The sequence below is a fragment of the Camelus dromedarius genome, chromosome 17 (assembly GCF_036321535.1).
Source record: "Camelus dromedarius isolate mCamDro1 chromosome 17, mCamDro1.pat, whole genome shotgun sequence".
In the NCBI taxonomy this organism is placed as follows: domain Eukaryota; kingdom Metazoa; phylum Chordata; class Mammalia; order Artiodactyla; family Camelidae; genus Camelus; species Camelus dromedarius.
The window spans coordinates 46669980-46688852 of NC_087452.1; the positions used below are offsets into that span (position 1 = coordinate 46669980).

General features: G+C 40.1%; 1 protein-coding gene across 4 annotated transcripts in view; it reads right to left on the minus strand.

The window, feature by feature from the left end:
• RBMS3 (RNA binding motif single stranded interacting protein 3) overlaps positions 1-18873 on the minus strand; it is a 919284-nt gene that overhangs the window by 125074 nt on the left and 775337 nt on the right. For all 4 annotated transcript variants that reach the window (XM_031469805.2, XM_031469816.2, XM_064496809.1 and 1 more), the window contains one exon: positions 573-679. In XM_031469805.2, coding sequence (XP_031325665.2) covers positions 573-679 — 107 coding nt within the window. The remainder of the gene's footprint in view (positions 1-572; positions 680-18873) is intronic.

Here is an 18873-nt window from a genome sequence, read left to right on the forward strand (position 1 = left end):
GCGCATCAGCTGTTCTTTCTCCAGCATGCCCAACAGAAAAATGTCACATTTCACATTGATACGTACATACATAAAGAGCAGATCAACATGTTCACGAACACGCGGACGTACTCATCGGTACACAGGCATGCAAGTACAGCATCTCAATGGCAGGGTGAAAGAAATCTACATTTGTCTGTGCTTCCTTCCAAACACGAACATTGAACTCTCACTATTGATTTCACTGGAAATGCTTTCTGAAGTATTTCACACCCTCATTTGATAACTATTTGCACAATTAGGGATCAGTTCATCGCGGAGAAGCTCTTAAAGTGAGTGTCTGCCGGGTTCAAGTGTGGTTCAAGACAGAAGACTCACTGTAATTCAGAGCTGAGGTCCATGCTCAAGTCCTCTACTCCTCCTGAAATAATTTTATGTTTAGCACATCAGTTTGGACCTGCTCATTTGCCTTCTTTGAAGCTAGCTGGTTTTCTACAGGTTCTGATCTCCTCAAGGCCCCGTATGTCTGTCTTGCCACCCTTCTGAGGGATGTCTGAGGCCAGATTTCTGAGCAAAGGGCAGTCAGGACTCACCTCTCCTTCCCTGGGCCAAGGCCTTCCATTCTGGGTGTATTTACTTTGATTCTGTCGCTTCTTTTGTCCTCCATCAGCGAATTTGCACAGTAAAGGCTCACTAGGGGCTGGGAAGATAAGAAACCAATTTTACATTAGCAAATTCCCTTGCAAAAATAAGTGATTATGTGAGTCACAGTAGTGCTTTGTAATGCGTATCTTTTGAAGTCCTCTTGCTTCTGGAGAGATATTTGGCTCGCCTTTAAGTTTCAATTCTTTTGGAGGCCGTTCTAACTAACTGGGCTTCAAAAAAGTACTGGCAGACCATAAAAGAATATAACAAATATGGTTGAAAAAATAACCAGTGGAAGCCAAATGGGAACTTGCCTTAAAAGTAAAGAGACAAGAATCGACCCCTTCCAATTATGTTAGTGCTAAAAGCAAGACAACAGGCCCAAAATGGAGTCACTTATGCTAAGCCCCGTGTCACCAAATCGAGACTTAATTACAGTTTCAGCCTCTCTGAGAAATGGAATCTGAAAACAGTCAATCAGGAATCACCTGGTCAGCACCGGAGAGGTAATCTGCCAACAGACCCCTGCCATCCCCTAAAGGACAGGGACCTTGTCACAACCAATCCATTTTTTGCTATACTCTGCCTTCCTGTCCCACTCCCTTCTGCCTATAAAAGGTGTTCATTTTGTACAGCTCCTGGGAGCTCCTTTCTCCCTGCTGGATGGGATGCTGTCTGATTCCTGATCTCCGCACATGGTGCTAATTCTTTACCCCTCCCTGTATCTTTGCTTTTGCCACGTAGCATTGTGGAACCCTCTCGCTCGGACTCTTGGTCTGACCCCATGTGAATTCCTTTGGCCAGTGGGATATTAGCAAGTATTGGAGGAAATGGCTCAAATGGACAGAGGGTCGCAACTGGCCAAGAGAAATGACAAGTAAAATATCTTTCCTGCCCTACAAAGGCAGCACGTAGCAATATGGAACACTTCCTGCACACAACTCTGCATACGGAGAGCACTCAATGAAGATCACTGCCTTGCTGGGCACAAATGGCTGTCAACTGTCCGCTTGCATGAGCCTCTGACTTGGGTGACTCCGGTGAAACGATAAAATCACACAAGGGAAAGGCTGAATCATGAAATGTCCGAAGACAGTTGCTCCCATCACATTAGAAGTAGTCTAAATTCTTTTTCCAAATGAAAAACTGAAAGGGTGAATGCAATCACTGGACCCTAAAATTCTACATGTAGAATAATTTCCTGCAAGACTTAAAAAAAAATGTATCTATACATATATACATATAATCCTTCCTCTATAGGATTGATTATATGTGAAATGGAGCTGGACCCTGTGGGGCCCTCAGGTACAAGTCCTTCCTGTGTCCCCCGTTCCTTGTTAGTAGGAGATAAGCTTCATTCTGCCTCCTTGACCTTCCCTGAGTCCCAAAGGGCAAACTCAAACAGTTGCTAACCAGGGAAGGGAGAGGATGCAGAAACAAGGGAGGAGGAGTCAGGAAACAATAGTGCAGCCTTGGGGTCCTGGTTCCTCCTCAAGGAACAGACATAACAATACCTTTGAGTTCTTCTGCAGGGACTAAGCCCCCTGCCCTCCCGCCCCCAGGGGGAGGGTGGTAACTTCAGACTGAGCACAAGATTCTTGGAGCAATGCCCCGTTACCTCCCCTCCAACCAATAAGAAGAAAGCCATGCACCCTGCAGCCCTCCCCACAAATTAAAAACTTCTCACTGAAAACCACTGGGAAGTTCAAGAGTTTTTGAGCACAAGCCAGCCACCCAGCCTCCTTGCTTGGCCCAGCAATAAACCTTTCTCTCCTCCAAACTCCAACGTTTCCATTTGTTTGGTCTCATGGGGCATCAGGCAGCCCAACTTATGTTCAGTAACATGTGTATGTATGATACTATATATATAAAATATATTATAGGGTATTTTTCCTGTTGCCATTTTAAAGATTCAAGGTCCATCCATCCCTTCAAGTGGGATGGTCATGCTAACATGTGAATTTATCACTGACAATATGACAAATTTCTCACAGAAGGCTAACAAATCTAGAAATAACTTAAATTTTCTATCAGTGGAGGATTGTCAGGTTTCCCTTGAAGTTTATGCTTCTTTGGACAATGACTTTCATGAGTTTGATGTGTCTGAAGCAGGATCCTCTGTGTTATCTCCTAAAACAGCTCCTTCTTGGGTTCCTAGCATCCTGGTTCTAATGATCTAGACTATTCAATGTCTTCTCTTTAGTTCATTCACGTCCCTGTAGGTGTTAACACATGCTTTGGGTGCAGTTAATAGTTAGGGGTAGCAGTCTGCTTCCTGGGTGTGAGGTCTGGCTCCCTGACCTACTAGCTACAAGACACTGGGCACTTTTTTTTAAAAAAAAACATTTCTCTGATTCATTTTTCTGATGTATAAGGTGGGAGTAATAATGTTACCTACCTCAGAGAGCTACTGTGAGGATGAAATGAATTCATACACAGAAAAGGCTTAAAGGCATGCATGGCACATAAGTAAATATTAAATCCACATTCACCACAACCGTTATCACCGCCTAGCTTCCCCATTAGCTAAAAACCTGGTCATTTGTCAGGGTCCAGACTGCTTAACCAACTGACTTAATCTTTATCAGCTCTGTCACATTCAACTCCATGGTGGTTTGGCCACACCACTTAAGGCTGACAGTGATCTAAGAAGGATGAGAAGGAGATCTGCTCACAGAGACAATCGTGTTTCCAAAATGCCTCTTGTTGACTTCATCTTGCCATGGGACCATCCAGGCACTACAGCCCCAGTCCTCCTCCTGAGTCATCACAAAACTCGGCTTCCAATAGCCCCTGAGTTTGATGTAAGTCACGTTACTCGTATGCATATTAACATACAATTTCTTACTCTGAGAGCTCCCTCTCTTTTTTTCTTTCTTTTTAAAATAATTCCCTTTTTTTTTTTTTTTTTTTTTTTTGGTCAATCAATTGCAAGAGACCTATTGGCGTTTAAATCCATCAAAGCTGTATTTTACTACCAGGAAAAGTACCATGCCATCAACACAGCAATAGATTTCATTGGAGTTTCCTTTCTCGGGTCCTAGTCCTATATTAAAATGCTAAATAGTAACTGTTCTCTTAGAGCCAAGTCTGATAAATCTTTCTTTGTTGAAAGAGATATTCTCTGCCTTTAGTGTTCTCCCTAAAATAATCACATACCTCTAATTTCATATCTAAAAAGACAGGGTTTTCTCAATTCCCTTGTTTAATATATGTAAGATACACACACACACTATATACACACTATATATATTTATATATACCATAGATTCATTTGAACAAAGGAACTGATATGTATGTGTACATTGAGGGTAGTGGGATATACCACCCCAAAATATGTCTCTTTGTCATAAGGATTATTTTAGACTGATTATTCTTAAGAAACAGCAAAGAGTTCTGAAAACCTAGTAGAAGTTGCCCCTTTGTAAAAAACATTTACATTTATCAGAGGAATCTCCATTTCTAAGGGTGTCTACTGCTTGGTACCTGGAAGAAAAAGATGACTAAATCTCTAGAAACTCACAGCATTTGAACAAGGCAAGGACTTAAATCTACATGACAGACTATTGTGCTTTGCCTGCTAAACTCCCATCACTGGCTTCCCTCCCCTACTGACATCTTCCTTTATCTTTGGAGATGTTATTTAAGGTGATGACTTGAACCATTTCAAGGAGTTGTTCAGTTTTCCTGGGTATCTGCCATGTATACAGGATGTGTATGTGTTATTAAACTTCTGTTTTGTTTTGTTTTTTTTCTTCTCTCCTGTTAATCTGTCTTTTAATGCAGGGGTTTTCTCAGCCAAGACCTAGAAGAGTAGAGGGAAAATTACTTTTCCTCCCCTACTATATATACCTGTGTGTGTGTGTGTGTGTGTGTGTGTGTGTGTGTGTGTGTGTGTGTATAATTAAAAGCCTTTTTGTGAAATCTTGGAGGCATGGAATTGAGGAGCAGCATTTGCAGGAAAAGAAAAGACTGAACGAATTATTAACCTTAGGATTTCTTTTACCCACTGGCACAAAAAATTTCTGCAGAAGCATCCTAGAAACAAATATTACCAGATAACAATAGTCTAGCTTGCCAAGGATCAAATAGAGATAAACTATCATTCTGGATTTTAAACCTGTCTTGAAGTTTACCCTTATTGAAAAGAGAACTTTCAAAAACTTAATTTTAACACTAAGGGAAATTTAAAAAGTCATGGAGTGAGACTTTTTTAACTGTCAACTGAGATATCTTTGCAGATTGCATTTTGCAGTATCTCAAAGGTTTGGTATTAGGTCTTCATAAACTGCTATACTGTGAATGTTGACAATAACCTCTGTGTCTTTATTGACATCGCTAACTTGAAATGTCTGCTGTTACTTTAATAATTTGGAGATAATTATGATGGGGAAGAAGACAGGACCATGATGTTTTACTAAATGAATTAAAAAAATAAAACCCCAGAAACAAATGTTCAAATGTGTCCTTAAAATAAGATGGATACCAGTAATAGTATCCTTGAATTGCAGGTGGGTAATTCGGATTGTTAGTTTTCCCAAGGAATATTTCATTGAGAGTGGAAGAGAAAGTATTAGGAAATGATGTCAATTAAGATTTATATGATCTTCTAGTTCTTATGTGCTTTCTAAACACCTGTAAGACACAATCCAAATTCTTCAATTAGAGGATACGAGTTTGTGATCCTTAATCTTACCTTTCAGCCATCTCCCCTCCCCCAGTGTTGACAGCTCCCCCCCATCTAAAGGCCCTTCCTCCTGCCTGAAATTTCCTTCCTCATTTCCCCCAGCCCCACCCGACCCCAACACATACCTTCCATCTGGCAAACTACTCATCAACCCTCAGAATGCAGCTCAAATGGCACATTGTTCTGGAAGCTTCTCTCCCTACTCCATTTCAGAGTGAAATCACCTAGTGCTTACTTGGCAGACTTTTTCACATGTTGAATTCTGTTTCTATTTTAAGTCTTTTAACAACAGTGATTAATTTCCAGGCTTCAGGCGGGAACGTGATTATAGCAGAGGTCTGGGCGAAGTTGGTGTGTGCATGTGCGTGCGAAAACTGTCAACAGCACTTTGCATGTAAGCGTACCACATACTTGACAGTATTGTTACTCAAAGTGAGGCCCACAGCCCAGCAATGACGATGTCAGCACAGGGTCTAACAGCCTGTTACAAATGCAGAATCATGAGCCCTTTCCCAGAGATACTGAATTAAAATCTGTTTCCGCACCAGATCTCCAGGGGATTCCTGGGCACACTCAAGTTTGAGAAGCACTGAGTTGATCAAGACTGACTCCTTAAGGAAGGAGGACTACATCTTAGATGTTGAATATGTATCCTCTGAATAATGAGATGGCTTCAGTAGCACAGAAATATTCATATTGTCTACCATTTCCTTACTGCCACATTATGATGTCAATTAATCTTGTTTAATTCCTTTTAACAGTAGTTAAAATAGAAGCTAAATGAAGAAAAGGCCTTTGTGGAAGTGAGGAGGAGTTATAAGCCATAGATTGTAATGTGCCAGAAGACATTATGGTCTATCATGTAAATGGAGAGTATTTAAAATATAATTATAACAGAGCATGGCAATAAAGTTGCATGGTAATTATGAAGGAGTAATTACAATTTGCTTGCTTAGTGGAGATTTCTAGTCTTCTAAACTTTGTATTAAACATGAAACATCAGATGTATACAACTAATAAAATAATCTAACAGTTAACAGGATTTGCTATTTTAAGCAAACAACACCACATATTTTGCTTTGCAAAATTAATGACAAACATTACATATTGATTTTTATTTCAACTTAAAACACCTACACTTTTATGATTGACTAAAAACGTTTCTAATACCGTATCCTGCAGGTAGATGGTGACATACCTTTTAGCTAATAGGTATTAATTGCAGAATTCCTGCTGTTCCTGAGAGAAGTTGAGCATTTAAAATTTTTAGCGTTCAGTTTATTATAAATTCTTGTAGTATTTCTATTGGATTTGTGGTGATGCTTTGAAACATATCTCTTTGTTATCATAACTTACAGGTCTGGTGATTTAAATTTTAAATTTAAAATTAGCTCATCTCGGATTATAAATCTCACTTCAGGGGGAAAAACAGGGTGGGAGGAGCGAGGTAAAGAGTAAGCTAATGACAACAGAAGGTGTTTATTGGAGATGAGCTTAGAAAAATCTCTGAGAGTGAAGAGATGAGACAAAAAATTAAAAAAAAAAAAGAATTTTAAGAACTAAGTTAAAACATGATAAAAGTGTTAATCTACATGCTATCTTTTCAAAAAGGTGTGAACATAAATTAGTTTCTAATTTAAAAAAACTATCACTGTGATATTCAGGGGGACGTCTACATTAAAAAAGCTGTTTGTGGGGAGGGTACAGCTCAGAGGTAGAGCACATGCTTAGCAGGTGCAAGGTCCCAGGTTCAATCCCCAGGACCTCCAGTAAATAAATAAATAAATAAATAAATAAATAAATAAATAAATAAATACCTAATTATCTCCCTCCCTCATAATAAAAAATAGATAAAAATTAAAATGTGAAATTCTTAAAAGAATTCTCCAATTAAAAAAAAAGCTGTTCATACTAATGAATTCAAAAACGTACTAATAGAAGGCTGCTCATTTAAATTAGGAACATTTTAAACACATTTATCCATTAAGAAAAGAAAACTCAAAATCTATTCAGTATATGCATATATGCAGTACCCTGGACTCTGAAAGAGACAAAGTCGAGAGGGGGAAAAATACAAGCAGAAGGAACACCCACGTGGATTGCAATGGATGTCACAATAGAAATATGGATGGGTATTTGGGGAACATAGGAAGGATGTTAACCTCTAGCATTATAGCCACAAAACACCTTCTAGTTTACTAATCCAACTTTGACCCACACGACGGAGTTTTGGAATGTCAAGTTCACATGCATGGTTCCCCCCATCCCAACTGCCAGATGGTGAATGAGCAGCGGAAGGACTTGTACCAACTATGGCTATAAACCAGGCTTCCATCAAATGTTTGCTAAATGCAAACACGAACAAACAAGATGGATACCATGTTAGGATTTATTTGCAATACCTCTTGAGCACCAGTTGAAAACTGGCAGGATCAGAACTGTGAACAAAGAAGAATAAATTGAGTGGCTCAGCCTAGGTCATCAGCTGCTTTGGTCATCAACTGTGCACCTTGAGAGGAATTTGGGACAAGCAGACTAGGGCACTCTGCACTTTGGGAAAAATGGGCCCCTTAAGGTGTACATCTCGGGAGAATTTTAATGAACCCAGATTCTTGCATCTTCCAATATACAGAAAGGCACTCCAGTTGCTAACTTGAGATACGCATTCTTTGTGACTAGCAGTAATCTTTCACCGAGGTGCATGCTTGGCTGTACGTATTCCCTAAGCACAAATCATACAGAAGCTGGTTCATCTCCTACCTCGTCGGACCAGCTCCCTCAGAGCTACTGAGAGGCTGTCTCCCGGGCTATAGTCCTCACGTAAGTCCCTAAATAAAACTTAAATTCCAACTCTTACGTCTTTGTTTTTCTTTACGTTGACACAATGATTAATTAGCACTTCCTGCTAATTAACTACAGTTCTCCGGAGTCCTTAAGCTTTTAGCTGTCTTATACCACAGCAGGATCCCTCATTTCCTTCACATGCAGAGAGAAGTATCCTGTATTGATGTAGATAAGGAATAATGATGCATACATTATGGGTCTAAGTGGGGTTCTGATGCTGTGTTAGAATCCATGTCCTTATTTTTTTTATTACTACCTTTAAAATACTTGCTGTTACATCCAAGAAATTTTGAGATGAACTCCTCTGATTTGTCTGCAAAATGTTACTTTCTCTCCCTATGCTATTTCATAATGATAAACTTCGTATGCCTATATATGTCTCTCTAGCTATAAATCTTGCTAGACGTAGAGCCAGCGAGTCCCAAATCTAGACCACAATTTACAGGGCAAACATTCTGCTTGAAGGTTACAACACAGAATTATTATATTTGGGAGTCAGAAAGCCTTTTGCGAATGGCCAAGTGGGCTATTTAGTTACAATTCCTTTCAAACTCTAGCATCCTGTTTACCATTTAATTATGCTTTGAATACTGTTCTAACTGAGGTGTTGTTATTTGGATAGCTTTTAGTTGTAATAAACTGTCATCCTGGAAGGCCTAAAGCCCCTGTCTGCCATCTGATCTTAAAATGTACTTAAAACAAACTCTTTGTCGAGAAGGAAAAGAAACATTTAATGAATTGCCAGCTAATTTGGGGTAGCTGATGGAAACATTACACCCAGAACCATGTATTCTGGAACCTTTTTTTTTGCTGGGGGAGATAATTAGGTTTATTTATTATTTATTTATGTATATGTGTATTTATACATATATTTTTTTTTTCTTTTTTAAGGAGGTACTGGGGATTGAACCCAGGACCTCATGCATGCTAAGCACACACTTCACCACTGAGCTATACCCTCCCTCCAGAACCATGTACTCTGAATTTCTAATCAAACACTCTCTACAACTGCTTACTTTCTACCTTTCTTACCATTGGAGGTAACAGGAAAAGAGTTTTAGGCAGTTCTTGTGCTTGACTGCATAATTTGGGAATGGAGCCAAAAGACTGAATATTCACTAAGATACGATTACAGTGCCTCTCTGCCCACAAGATAGATTTGGAACTCAAAACCAAGCATCCAATGAGATCTCCCAAGATAATTTATACTGCCCTTCCAATAACAGTTTATTTTAACAGAATAAACAGATCGCACAGGTTGTATGTACAAATGTCACACACATGTGTAGCCCTGTCATTCAGGCTAAAATGAACACTGAAATGTAAGCCAAAATGGTGGAAACAAATAAAAAGTTATTAACACTTAGAGGGCGTGTCGTTTGTGTGCAAGTTCCCAGTTTTATCTCTCAGTAATGCATCAGGGCTTGTATTTAGTTACAAATACAATTCTCTCCTAGAGAAACAGCCTCACAGAAGTGGAAGTGCGCCAGTGTGATAACAAAAGCAAAGAGCAGCTGTTTTGTCTAGAAAAACAGACAGAGAAGGCGCTTTTTTGGAGACATCATATTATGACCTATGTAATTATTTCAAGTTCATCTCTTTAAGTATTAAAACACCATCTTCTTCATTTGTAGCGAATCTCTGATAAGTCTTTCCATGTAGGAAAGTTAATTTTTAGTTTTAAAAAATGTTAAAAATGATTAATTAGTTACTTAATTAACTTGGGGGGAGGCAATTAGGTTTGCTTATTTATTTATTTTTAGAGGAGGTGCTGGGGATTGAACCCAGGACCTCGCACATGCTAAGCATGCGCTCTACCACTGAGCTGTACCCTCCCCCATCCCCTGGAAGCTTTATTTTTAGAAGGGAAAAAAAAAACGAGCCTCATAAGGGGAATGACATAACAGAGAAACTCTTGCAGAGTTTCAAGCAGATGAGCCACAAAGTCCGTGTGGAAGTTTACCCGGGTTCGTTCTGTGGGGGACACACGTGAGACATCACGGTGCTGAATGAAGACTCCAAGCACTTCAAGAAGCAGGAGCTGACTTCTCCACAAGTGACTGTCTTAAGTATCCAGCTACAGATCCAGGAGCCTCTTGCAGTTAGAAGACAAAACATCAAACAAAATGTTTCTAAGATAAAGAGGCTTAAAAATAAGAGAATCTTATTTACTGACCAAGATGGACCATATCTGGTTGTGTCTTCCTCCCCCTCCTTCATATTTCCATGGGCTGTACTTGCCTCCAATAGAGCTCTTTGCATACTGTTCATCATCTTTAAAGATTACTGTATACTCTATGTCACCTGGCATTTTTTATTAGGAGGCATAAAGAAGAAAAAATACACAGCTATAATCTTACAGTGCAGATACACCTGTGGTATTAAAACCAAATAAATACATAAATAAAAGAAAGACATTATAAAGTAAGTGAATGCAAATTACACAAAGCTTAAAAATGAAAAAAATATACGACCTCTTCTCAGCTTTACCCATCCTATTTCTTATAATTCTTTCCAGGAAAATACATAAATATATACCTATTAATCCATCTCCCATTTATCTGGTTCTGGTCTTTTCTTTTCTTTTCTTTTCTTTCCTTTTCTTTTCTTTTCTTTAATTCCAAAGGGACCATTACTGCTCAGCCTATTGGTTTTGTTGTTGGTTTTCCTTAATTATACATGAAGAGCCTTGTGTATCAGCTCATATCATCCTTTTGAACTTCTGCTCAAGACTGCAGCATAATTGTCCTGCACCATAATTTATAAATGTCCATCCATAGGGGACCAGCTAAATCTCATTACATTTCCATAATGCATGTCCACAGTCTTCTCTGCTATTATGAGAATCTGATTTGATTGAAGCTGGGGGCTGGGACATGTGCACCTTTGCTGACTGTCCACCCCTGTGGCCTTGCAAATTGTCTAAAGGGAGCACACATTTTATTTCATTATCTGTAAATCAAATTATTAAATACATGCAGACAGATGGACAAAATAACTTTGTACGATTCCTTATATGAATGAAATTGGAAAGGATTTAGGAGGGAGAGCACAACCTTTTCCTCCTTTAAGAGAGCAGAGAGTCTCATAATTTCCACATTGAAATATAACTAGCCAGTTGACTTGGAAAAAAAAACAAAAGAATTAATGCTAAGTTCCAGTCCTAGGTGTAACTGATTTCACATGGAGCTCATGTTACCTACCCTAGGGAAAAACAAATGGAAGGGAAACCAAAGGGAGGAATCTTATAGTGAAAAACTTCAGGATCCTCCCCAGTACCCACATACGATCCTCCACCAAGGAAGCAAACGCAAAAGCACCCCCAAACTGAGCTCAAACTCAGGGCAAAAAACCAGATCTCCATTTCCCGCATCCCTGATGCTAAGTGCGTATTACCTGTGCAAGAGACAGAGAGTTCCCCAAGTGCAGGGAGCTGAGTGAGTAGAAATAAATATAATTCCAGTTTCAAAGGGAAATCTGCATACAACCATGCAGGTATCCATTTGAGACGGCACGAGGCGTCCGCTGGGAGAACGTCCCCTCCAAGGGTGAAGGGTTTACAGGGGCAGTGGCTTGGGAACGAGCCTTTTTCTAATTCAAGATTCAAGGACCTGAAATTGTGACCATTTGAAGAGTGCTTTCATGTAGCCTGAGTCACTTGTGAATGGATGCTAAATAAATTTAACTCAGATATCAGAAACTGAGCTTTCCCAAGAGGTATTAAAGACCAGATGTGCTGTAAACATCTATGGATAAACATAAGGAGTCATGAAATAATAACTAGCGTGGCCGTCCAACCTATGGAGGAGTTAAGTATAAAAACAATGCATACACATGGCTCAAAAACAGAATATCCACTCGCTTGTGCTATAGACACTCAGGGATGAAACAGCCTGGGGACAGACCACACGAGGTGAGGGTTGAGTCTCCTAAATCCGTTCTTCTTAGACAGGTATCAATGCTTCCATTGGGACTGGACATTAAAGGCATTTTACATGGATTTCAATTGCCTATAAATCTTCCTATAATGCAGACTTCATCATGTGAATCTTCCACGTGTCCACCCATAGGATCATGTGTTCACACGCCTGGACACAAAATGCTCTCTAAAATCAGGACCTACGTATACACAGCTCCACTCAGAGGAGCACTCAAAGGGCTGAGACCTTCCATCCCTTCCTAGGTTTGCTCATCCTGACCCTTCTGTGCTGACTGGTTTCCCTCTTTGCTCGTTCCCCCCAAGTTCCCAAAGAGAGACCTTATCATTAATTCATGTTTTACTACATCCATTTGATTTATCCATTCAGCCTGGCCTGAAATCCTCTCAGAATTAATCAGGAACAGTGGGGAGGGTAGAGCTCAGTGGTAAAGCATGTGCTTAGCGTGCACGAGGTCCTGGGTTCAATCCCCAGTACCTCCATCAAAAAAATAAAAATAATTTGAAGCATAGTGCCTATGCCAGGTATTGTGCCATCCATGAAAGACTTAAGTGGGGTAAAAACTGGACACAGTTCTAGCCCTTAAAGGATTTTCTTTCTAATAGTGACGCAGACAGTAAACAATAAAATAATCACAAGTCAATTCCAATCTCTCCCTTTGCATGTCTACCATACAGATATCTAATTTAGGAGGTATAAAACACCTCCACTCACTCAGGTTTTGTTTTGTCTTGGTTTGGTTTAATTTTTTGTTATTTTTAATTTTTCTTTAATTGAAGCATGGTCAGTTACAGTGTGTCAATTTCCGGTGGACGGCATCATGTTTCACTCAGGTTTACGTGTCTCTCTTCTAAATCAAAAGCCTCTTGAGGGTAGGCTCTCTGCATTATCCATCTTTATATTCCCCAAGCCTAATGTAGATTCTAGAACACACACACACAATTTCAGTAAGCATCACTATTCTCTTTTTTTAGGGCAGAGGACACCCTGAAAACTGTCCCATGGCTTGACAACAGCAGGGCACACAGGACCATTCCTTCTGCATCCCATCAGCTAAATAAACCAAGACTGCACCTTAATCCAGTAGGGGCAGTGGATATATCTGTCGCGGTTTTAAAGTATTTCTGCCTGAAGAGAGTCTCTAAATGTCTTAATAATGCATTTAATGTTTAATAAGTCTGCAAAGAAGGCTTTCTTATCTGAAGTAGGCACCAGGAACCTTTTCCCTGTTCTCTACAGACCATTGCAAATTTGATTACTCTAAATAACACAGTTCAGTAATAGGTTCTCTTTTACTAAAAAATAATTGTAATCAAAGAAGTAAACACTTTGGATTGAGCACAGCGTGTTATTTCCTGGACATGACAATTAGACATAAAACACATAGAAGCAGTCACCAACCAGGAATACATAAAATATTCCCTGAAAACGAGGCATTTATGGTTTTAGACTGAGTTCTCACAAATTGAGGCTAGTTGAAGGTATGATTTAAACAATCATTGTGCTGACAATGAATTTTATTTTCACATCTCAGCTTTACCATTTGTTCATTGCAAAACCTTGGACCAGCTGCTTTTTTAATGTCTGGAACTTACTTTTAAATTGTGGCTGCCCCCGGCTCCTGGGATCATATGGCATTCAGTACTTAACCCTGAACCGGCTATATAGGAGCCTATCGTAAATGTCTGTTGAGTGACTAAAAGATTGAGAGTAAATATATGACCACTGTGTAAAAGAGACAGAGAAATAGCTTTTATGAACCAGGAAGCATAGAAAACTAATGTAGGTGTTGTTAATATTGTTGGGGGACACATAAAAATATCACATTGAGAGCCATTTTCCTAAAGGCGTGCCTTTCTTTTATTCTCACCTTAGAAATAGTTCCGTCACTTGAAAACAGACCTCAAATTCGCATGGACATCACGGTGATGAATTTCAAAAGTGATGAGAGATCAAAGGTTCTATTTTAAACTACAAAACTTAAAGTGGTAGAAGGCAAGCTTGCTTTTTATATGGATTATGATCTATTTTCCGCAGTTTGACTTTGGGAAAAGACCTCAGTCTGCTGAATTACTATAAGACACTCTGCTTTTGTTTCACGCTTGTAGACACAGCCCAGGAGAGGCCCTGTCCAATTTGCCAAATAATATAAAGGACAAGGTACTACCATTCTTTACTTTCTTCACTTTGGATGCTCTTAAAAGAAGTTAGCTAACGTCCAGGCCACAAGGGTCTTTTCCTCTCTCTGGGCATGAAATGAAACAAGCCTCTCGCTAGCCCTGGTGAATGCTCCTGACTTGCTCCTGGACCTCTCACACTGCAGTCTGATTTGGCTAATGCCCTAAGGTCTGCAGAGGAGAAGGGAGGAGGTCTTCTGAAGAGGAGTTAAAACCTAGAATCAATTGTGTGGTTGTTCACCAGGAAAGCTGATTCTAGGCAGAATTCCATCAGTCACCTGCTTCCTCATATGGGAAGCCGGTTCTCAGAAGACTGGTTTTTGATGGTCAGGACGGAGCATCCTTTGCCTATTTCCAAAATGGAATGAGAATAGATACAACAGAATATTCCCCTAGGTGGTAGATATAAAAAATATAAAGAAAGTTGCGGGGAGGGTATAGCTCAGTGGTAGAGTGCATGCCCAGCATGAGCAAGGTCCTGGGTTCAGTCCCCAGTACCTCCATTAAAATAAATACATAAAAACCTAATTACCTCCCCTGCCCTCTAAAAAAGAATACAAAATAAATAAAAATAAAAAATTTTTAAAAAAGGAAAGTAATCTCCAATTTAAGATTTGATCAGAACCGTAGGCTCTAAAGGACAGACAAACTTTTGGAAGGTGAATTATACAGTTACCAATTTTGAAATAAATCTTCTGGTTTGGACATTGTGCTGGATGCTTCAGTACAAGATCCTATTTATTCCTCAAAATGATACTTCTTTTGAGATAAAATCACTTTGAGATGAAAAAGCAAAGAGTAAGGAGTTTAGGCGAATTGAGCGAGTACACATAACTAAGAAATGTCAGAAGCAGGACTGAATTCCAGGTCTTTGAGAGTCTATTTTATGTTGCCTCCTGTGTCACATTATCCCTTCTTCCTTGCTTCCTATCACAGTTTTGCCGTCTTGAACGATTACAGCCTCTTCTCCTCAGTAAGGGAAGAACGTTCATTCATTCAACAATTATTTATTGAGCACCTACTATATTCCAGGGATTATTCTAGATCCTACAGAACTAAATGAGTGGACAAAGGCTCTCCTGTCAGACATTACAGCGTAGAAAAGAGAGCCAATAAGCAAGCAGGTGTATACATGACTTCATTTGTGATAAGTACTGAGAGAAAAAAAAAAAGTTATGGCAATGTAAGGGGCAGAGAGGGACAGAAACGGGAGTAGTATCTTAGAGTAATCTGGAAAGATCTAGAAAAAAGACCTAAATGAAAGAAAGGAGACAGCTGGGAGATGTGTTCCAGGAACGAGGACACAAGGACAGATGCCCTGAGCTCAGTGTATGCTCAGCTCTTTGGAAGAATGATGAGGAAGTGAGGGACTCCTGGAGGAAGAGGAGGAGATGGGAGAGGAGATCGGGGAGCCACTGGGGTCCAACCTTGACCCCTTTTGAATCAGAGTGAAAAGAGATTTGCTATCTTGAGATGTTATAGCAAAGGAGCCTCAGGGGGAAGAGGCATCTCAGGAGATGAGAATTGCATTTCACGGTCCAGCTGTTCCTAGCAACGGGGAGATACTTCCGCTGCCAAGCCTGCAGATGTGGGTTTTCTTTGTAGAGACACCAAATGCCACTACGGAATAAATGCTTCATAGTTAAATGAGAATGTGGAGGAAAGGCTATCTAAGGTCCCTCATTCTGGAAATCAGTCAAAGTCTTCCTGATTCCATCTGGTTCCCAACTCTCTAGGGACAATGCAGGGCAGGATTAGAAATTTCCTTCAGTTAGGTCCAAAGGTGTCCGGCAAAGCAGAAGTGATGTCATCTCAAAGGAACTGGCGTTGCAGGGGAAGAGGGGATGGGAGTGGGAAGATGAGAAGATGGCTCTCTTTGTGGGCACACATTCCTATACCTTCAGTGAACAGTGACGGAGAAGGCAGATCAAACGCTGCATTTGGGCAAGGTTACGGAACATGAGTGAAGCCGGCCTCCTTTGTGGCTCAATCTCAGCGGAGAATCAAGTGGGAAGGAGAGGAGTTAAGAAACATGAACGAGCAACTCAAATCTACCCTATCTTCAAAAATAGCCATTAATCAGTCCTGTGGGTCTCTTTTCACTTTCTCTGAGTATCCCATCTGCCTTGGGACTTTCTCCATCTTTACAGACTCTTGTCTCTGCATCCTTCGTCTTCTCACTTACGATCCGATCTTATTTCTCGCTAGTACTTTTCCAAAAGAAAGTGATGCCAGCCTGGTCCAGCTCCTTTCAAATCTGTAGCTCTGCCTACCCATTATTTTTAGCAGAAGAACAAAACCCAGGTGTATGCAATACTTTTGGGGAAGCAGAAGAGAGTGAAGGCTCTCTGAATACTCAGGCACTCATCATTTTTCTGACATGATTGGTGTGTTCACTGATTCCCTCTCCAGCATCTGAGCTGCTACTTCCTTAAATTAAATGCAATCAAGGGTTTTTTTTTATTAAATAGGGGGGATTCACTCTAACTGAGCATCGTTTTTACAGTCATCACAAAACAGAAATGCGTTATAAATTGCTTCCTGTTTAATTTTTTAATATATAAATGCAGGTTCGTGGTGTCTGCTGACTTTTATTTTTCTTTAGTATTATTGGACCCTCCCATTTCTTTGATAAAGGAGCGGTTATGTATATGAACAACTGAATTTGAAATAGAATTTGCAGCACTGCCTGAGGAACACAAATGCTATAATGATCAAACAACACTTTATCTCACTTGCTTTTAAATGTGAAACACACACACACATGCACGTGAACCCATTCCATTAGTGGCAGGGGTGGAAGGAATTCCAGGAATTGTGTGTGCGCGCGTGTGTGCATGTGTGTGAAAGAGAGTGTTTACAAAAAGGACTAGATGGCAGTATATTTTTCATCTATTTATGATGTATTATGATAGAAAAGAAAATCAAATGGTCTCTAAGAGCCTGCAAATATGTTAACAATCCCAAAAATAAGCTTTGCGATTTTCTGATCAAATAAAAATGATTCCAATTACACTCTAAGGAATAAATTCCATCACTCACAATGGGAAACTGAAAAATGTTCTAAAATTGCAGCATTTTTTCCCCCTGAATCTCCAGTAGGTTTTAAATTATCCCCTTAAAGTTCTGAGCTTTACATACCAATGACATGAAACCTCTCAAAAGTTTGTTTTAAAAAACCCCCAAAACCCAAATTGCTCAATCTTTCCTATAGGCCTGTTTTCATTCATTGATTTATTTCTAAAAAACTCCTCTTTAGGAAAAATTCCAAACACTCACAGAAGAGAGAAAATAGTACAGAGAATCTCCACATTCCCTTCTCCTGGTTTCAAGGATCATTCATCGTATACCAATGTGGCTTTATCCAACATTCCTGCTCTTTTTTTGGACAGATGTATTTTTAGGCAATTCACAGGCTATACGAAGGCTTTTGCATAAAAGGCCTGGATTATTCTTCAGGCCCTTGGGCTTGGATTTCTTTGCTGGGCAAGAGTTGTTCCCAGAACCTACAGTTATCCTTCAAGAAAATCTAAATCTGAAAACTTAAAAATTTGCGTAAGCGTCAAGTAGAAGAAAAGACACAATAGAAAGTTCTGTGAGTTCTAACAGAGCAAGGCAACACAAAAACAATGCTAGATGGCACATCTCATAAAATACAGACGGATGAAGAAAAGTGACATTGGCACATGGAAGACAGATCCTGTGAAGGCATCCCATCCCTGGTGTCTGTCCACATTCTGCGTCCGACCACCCAGGGCTGTCTTGGAAGAAAGGACTTCTGTGCACCTCCCTTCTCGCTCCTTCAGTGGCCCCTCAGCACCTGAGAAACTAGCCATTTGGCTCCTTCATCGCAGACACAGGGAGGCACCAAGCAAAGAGGTGAATGTGGAGCCGGCTCTGTTCGGTCCTGAGAACAGGTGTCCTGACTCTCCACACGGCATCAGGGGAAAAGGCGCATCCCACTGTGGGGGTTCACGGTCTTTTATTTCAAACACAAAACTAGATGGTCCAGATGTATCCCCTTGACTGGACTTTATGGAATTACTAATCTGACTGCTTCATGAGGAAAAAACAAAAGTTTGAATGAATCACTGATACCTCACCATCATGGCACTGGTTCAACACATAATATGGAAGATGACAGCTCTTGGCCCAGGGAAATTTTTACCTCTGCCCATAATAACAAGCCTTCAGCTGCCAAAGGCAAGCGCTCTGCCTGCTGAAATTGGAACTCTGACCCTGAGACACCAAGTCATAACTAGCAAGCTCCAAGGAAGATTCCAGAACTTTGCAGGAGTTCCGTGTAAACAGACCTGGGACAGATGATTTATCCACACAATGTGTGTCTTGTACATCGTTATCTTAGATCAGGGGAGACAGACCCTCCTGCTCAGTATGAACTATTTTATTGGACACGATTGAGAAGATAAAAGGCAGGTTTAATCCATCATCCCAAGTGGCTTCTCCATTTATCTCTTCAAAACGGGCCTTCCCAAGATCACGTCGGGTCAGAGCCTCCCTGAAACGGTAAATGAATTTACCATTCATGCCTCTTGTATCTCTCATCTCTTCCTGGATGCTACATCAGGTGGGCATGGAAGTG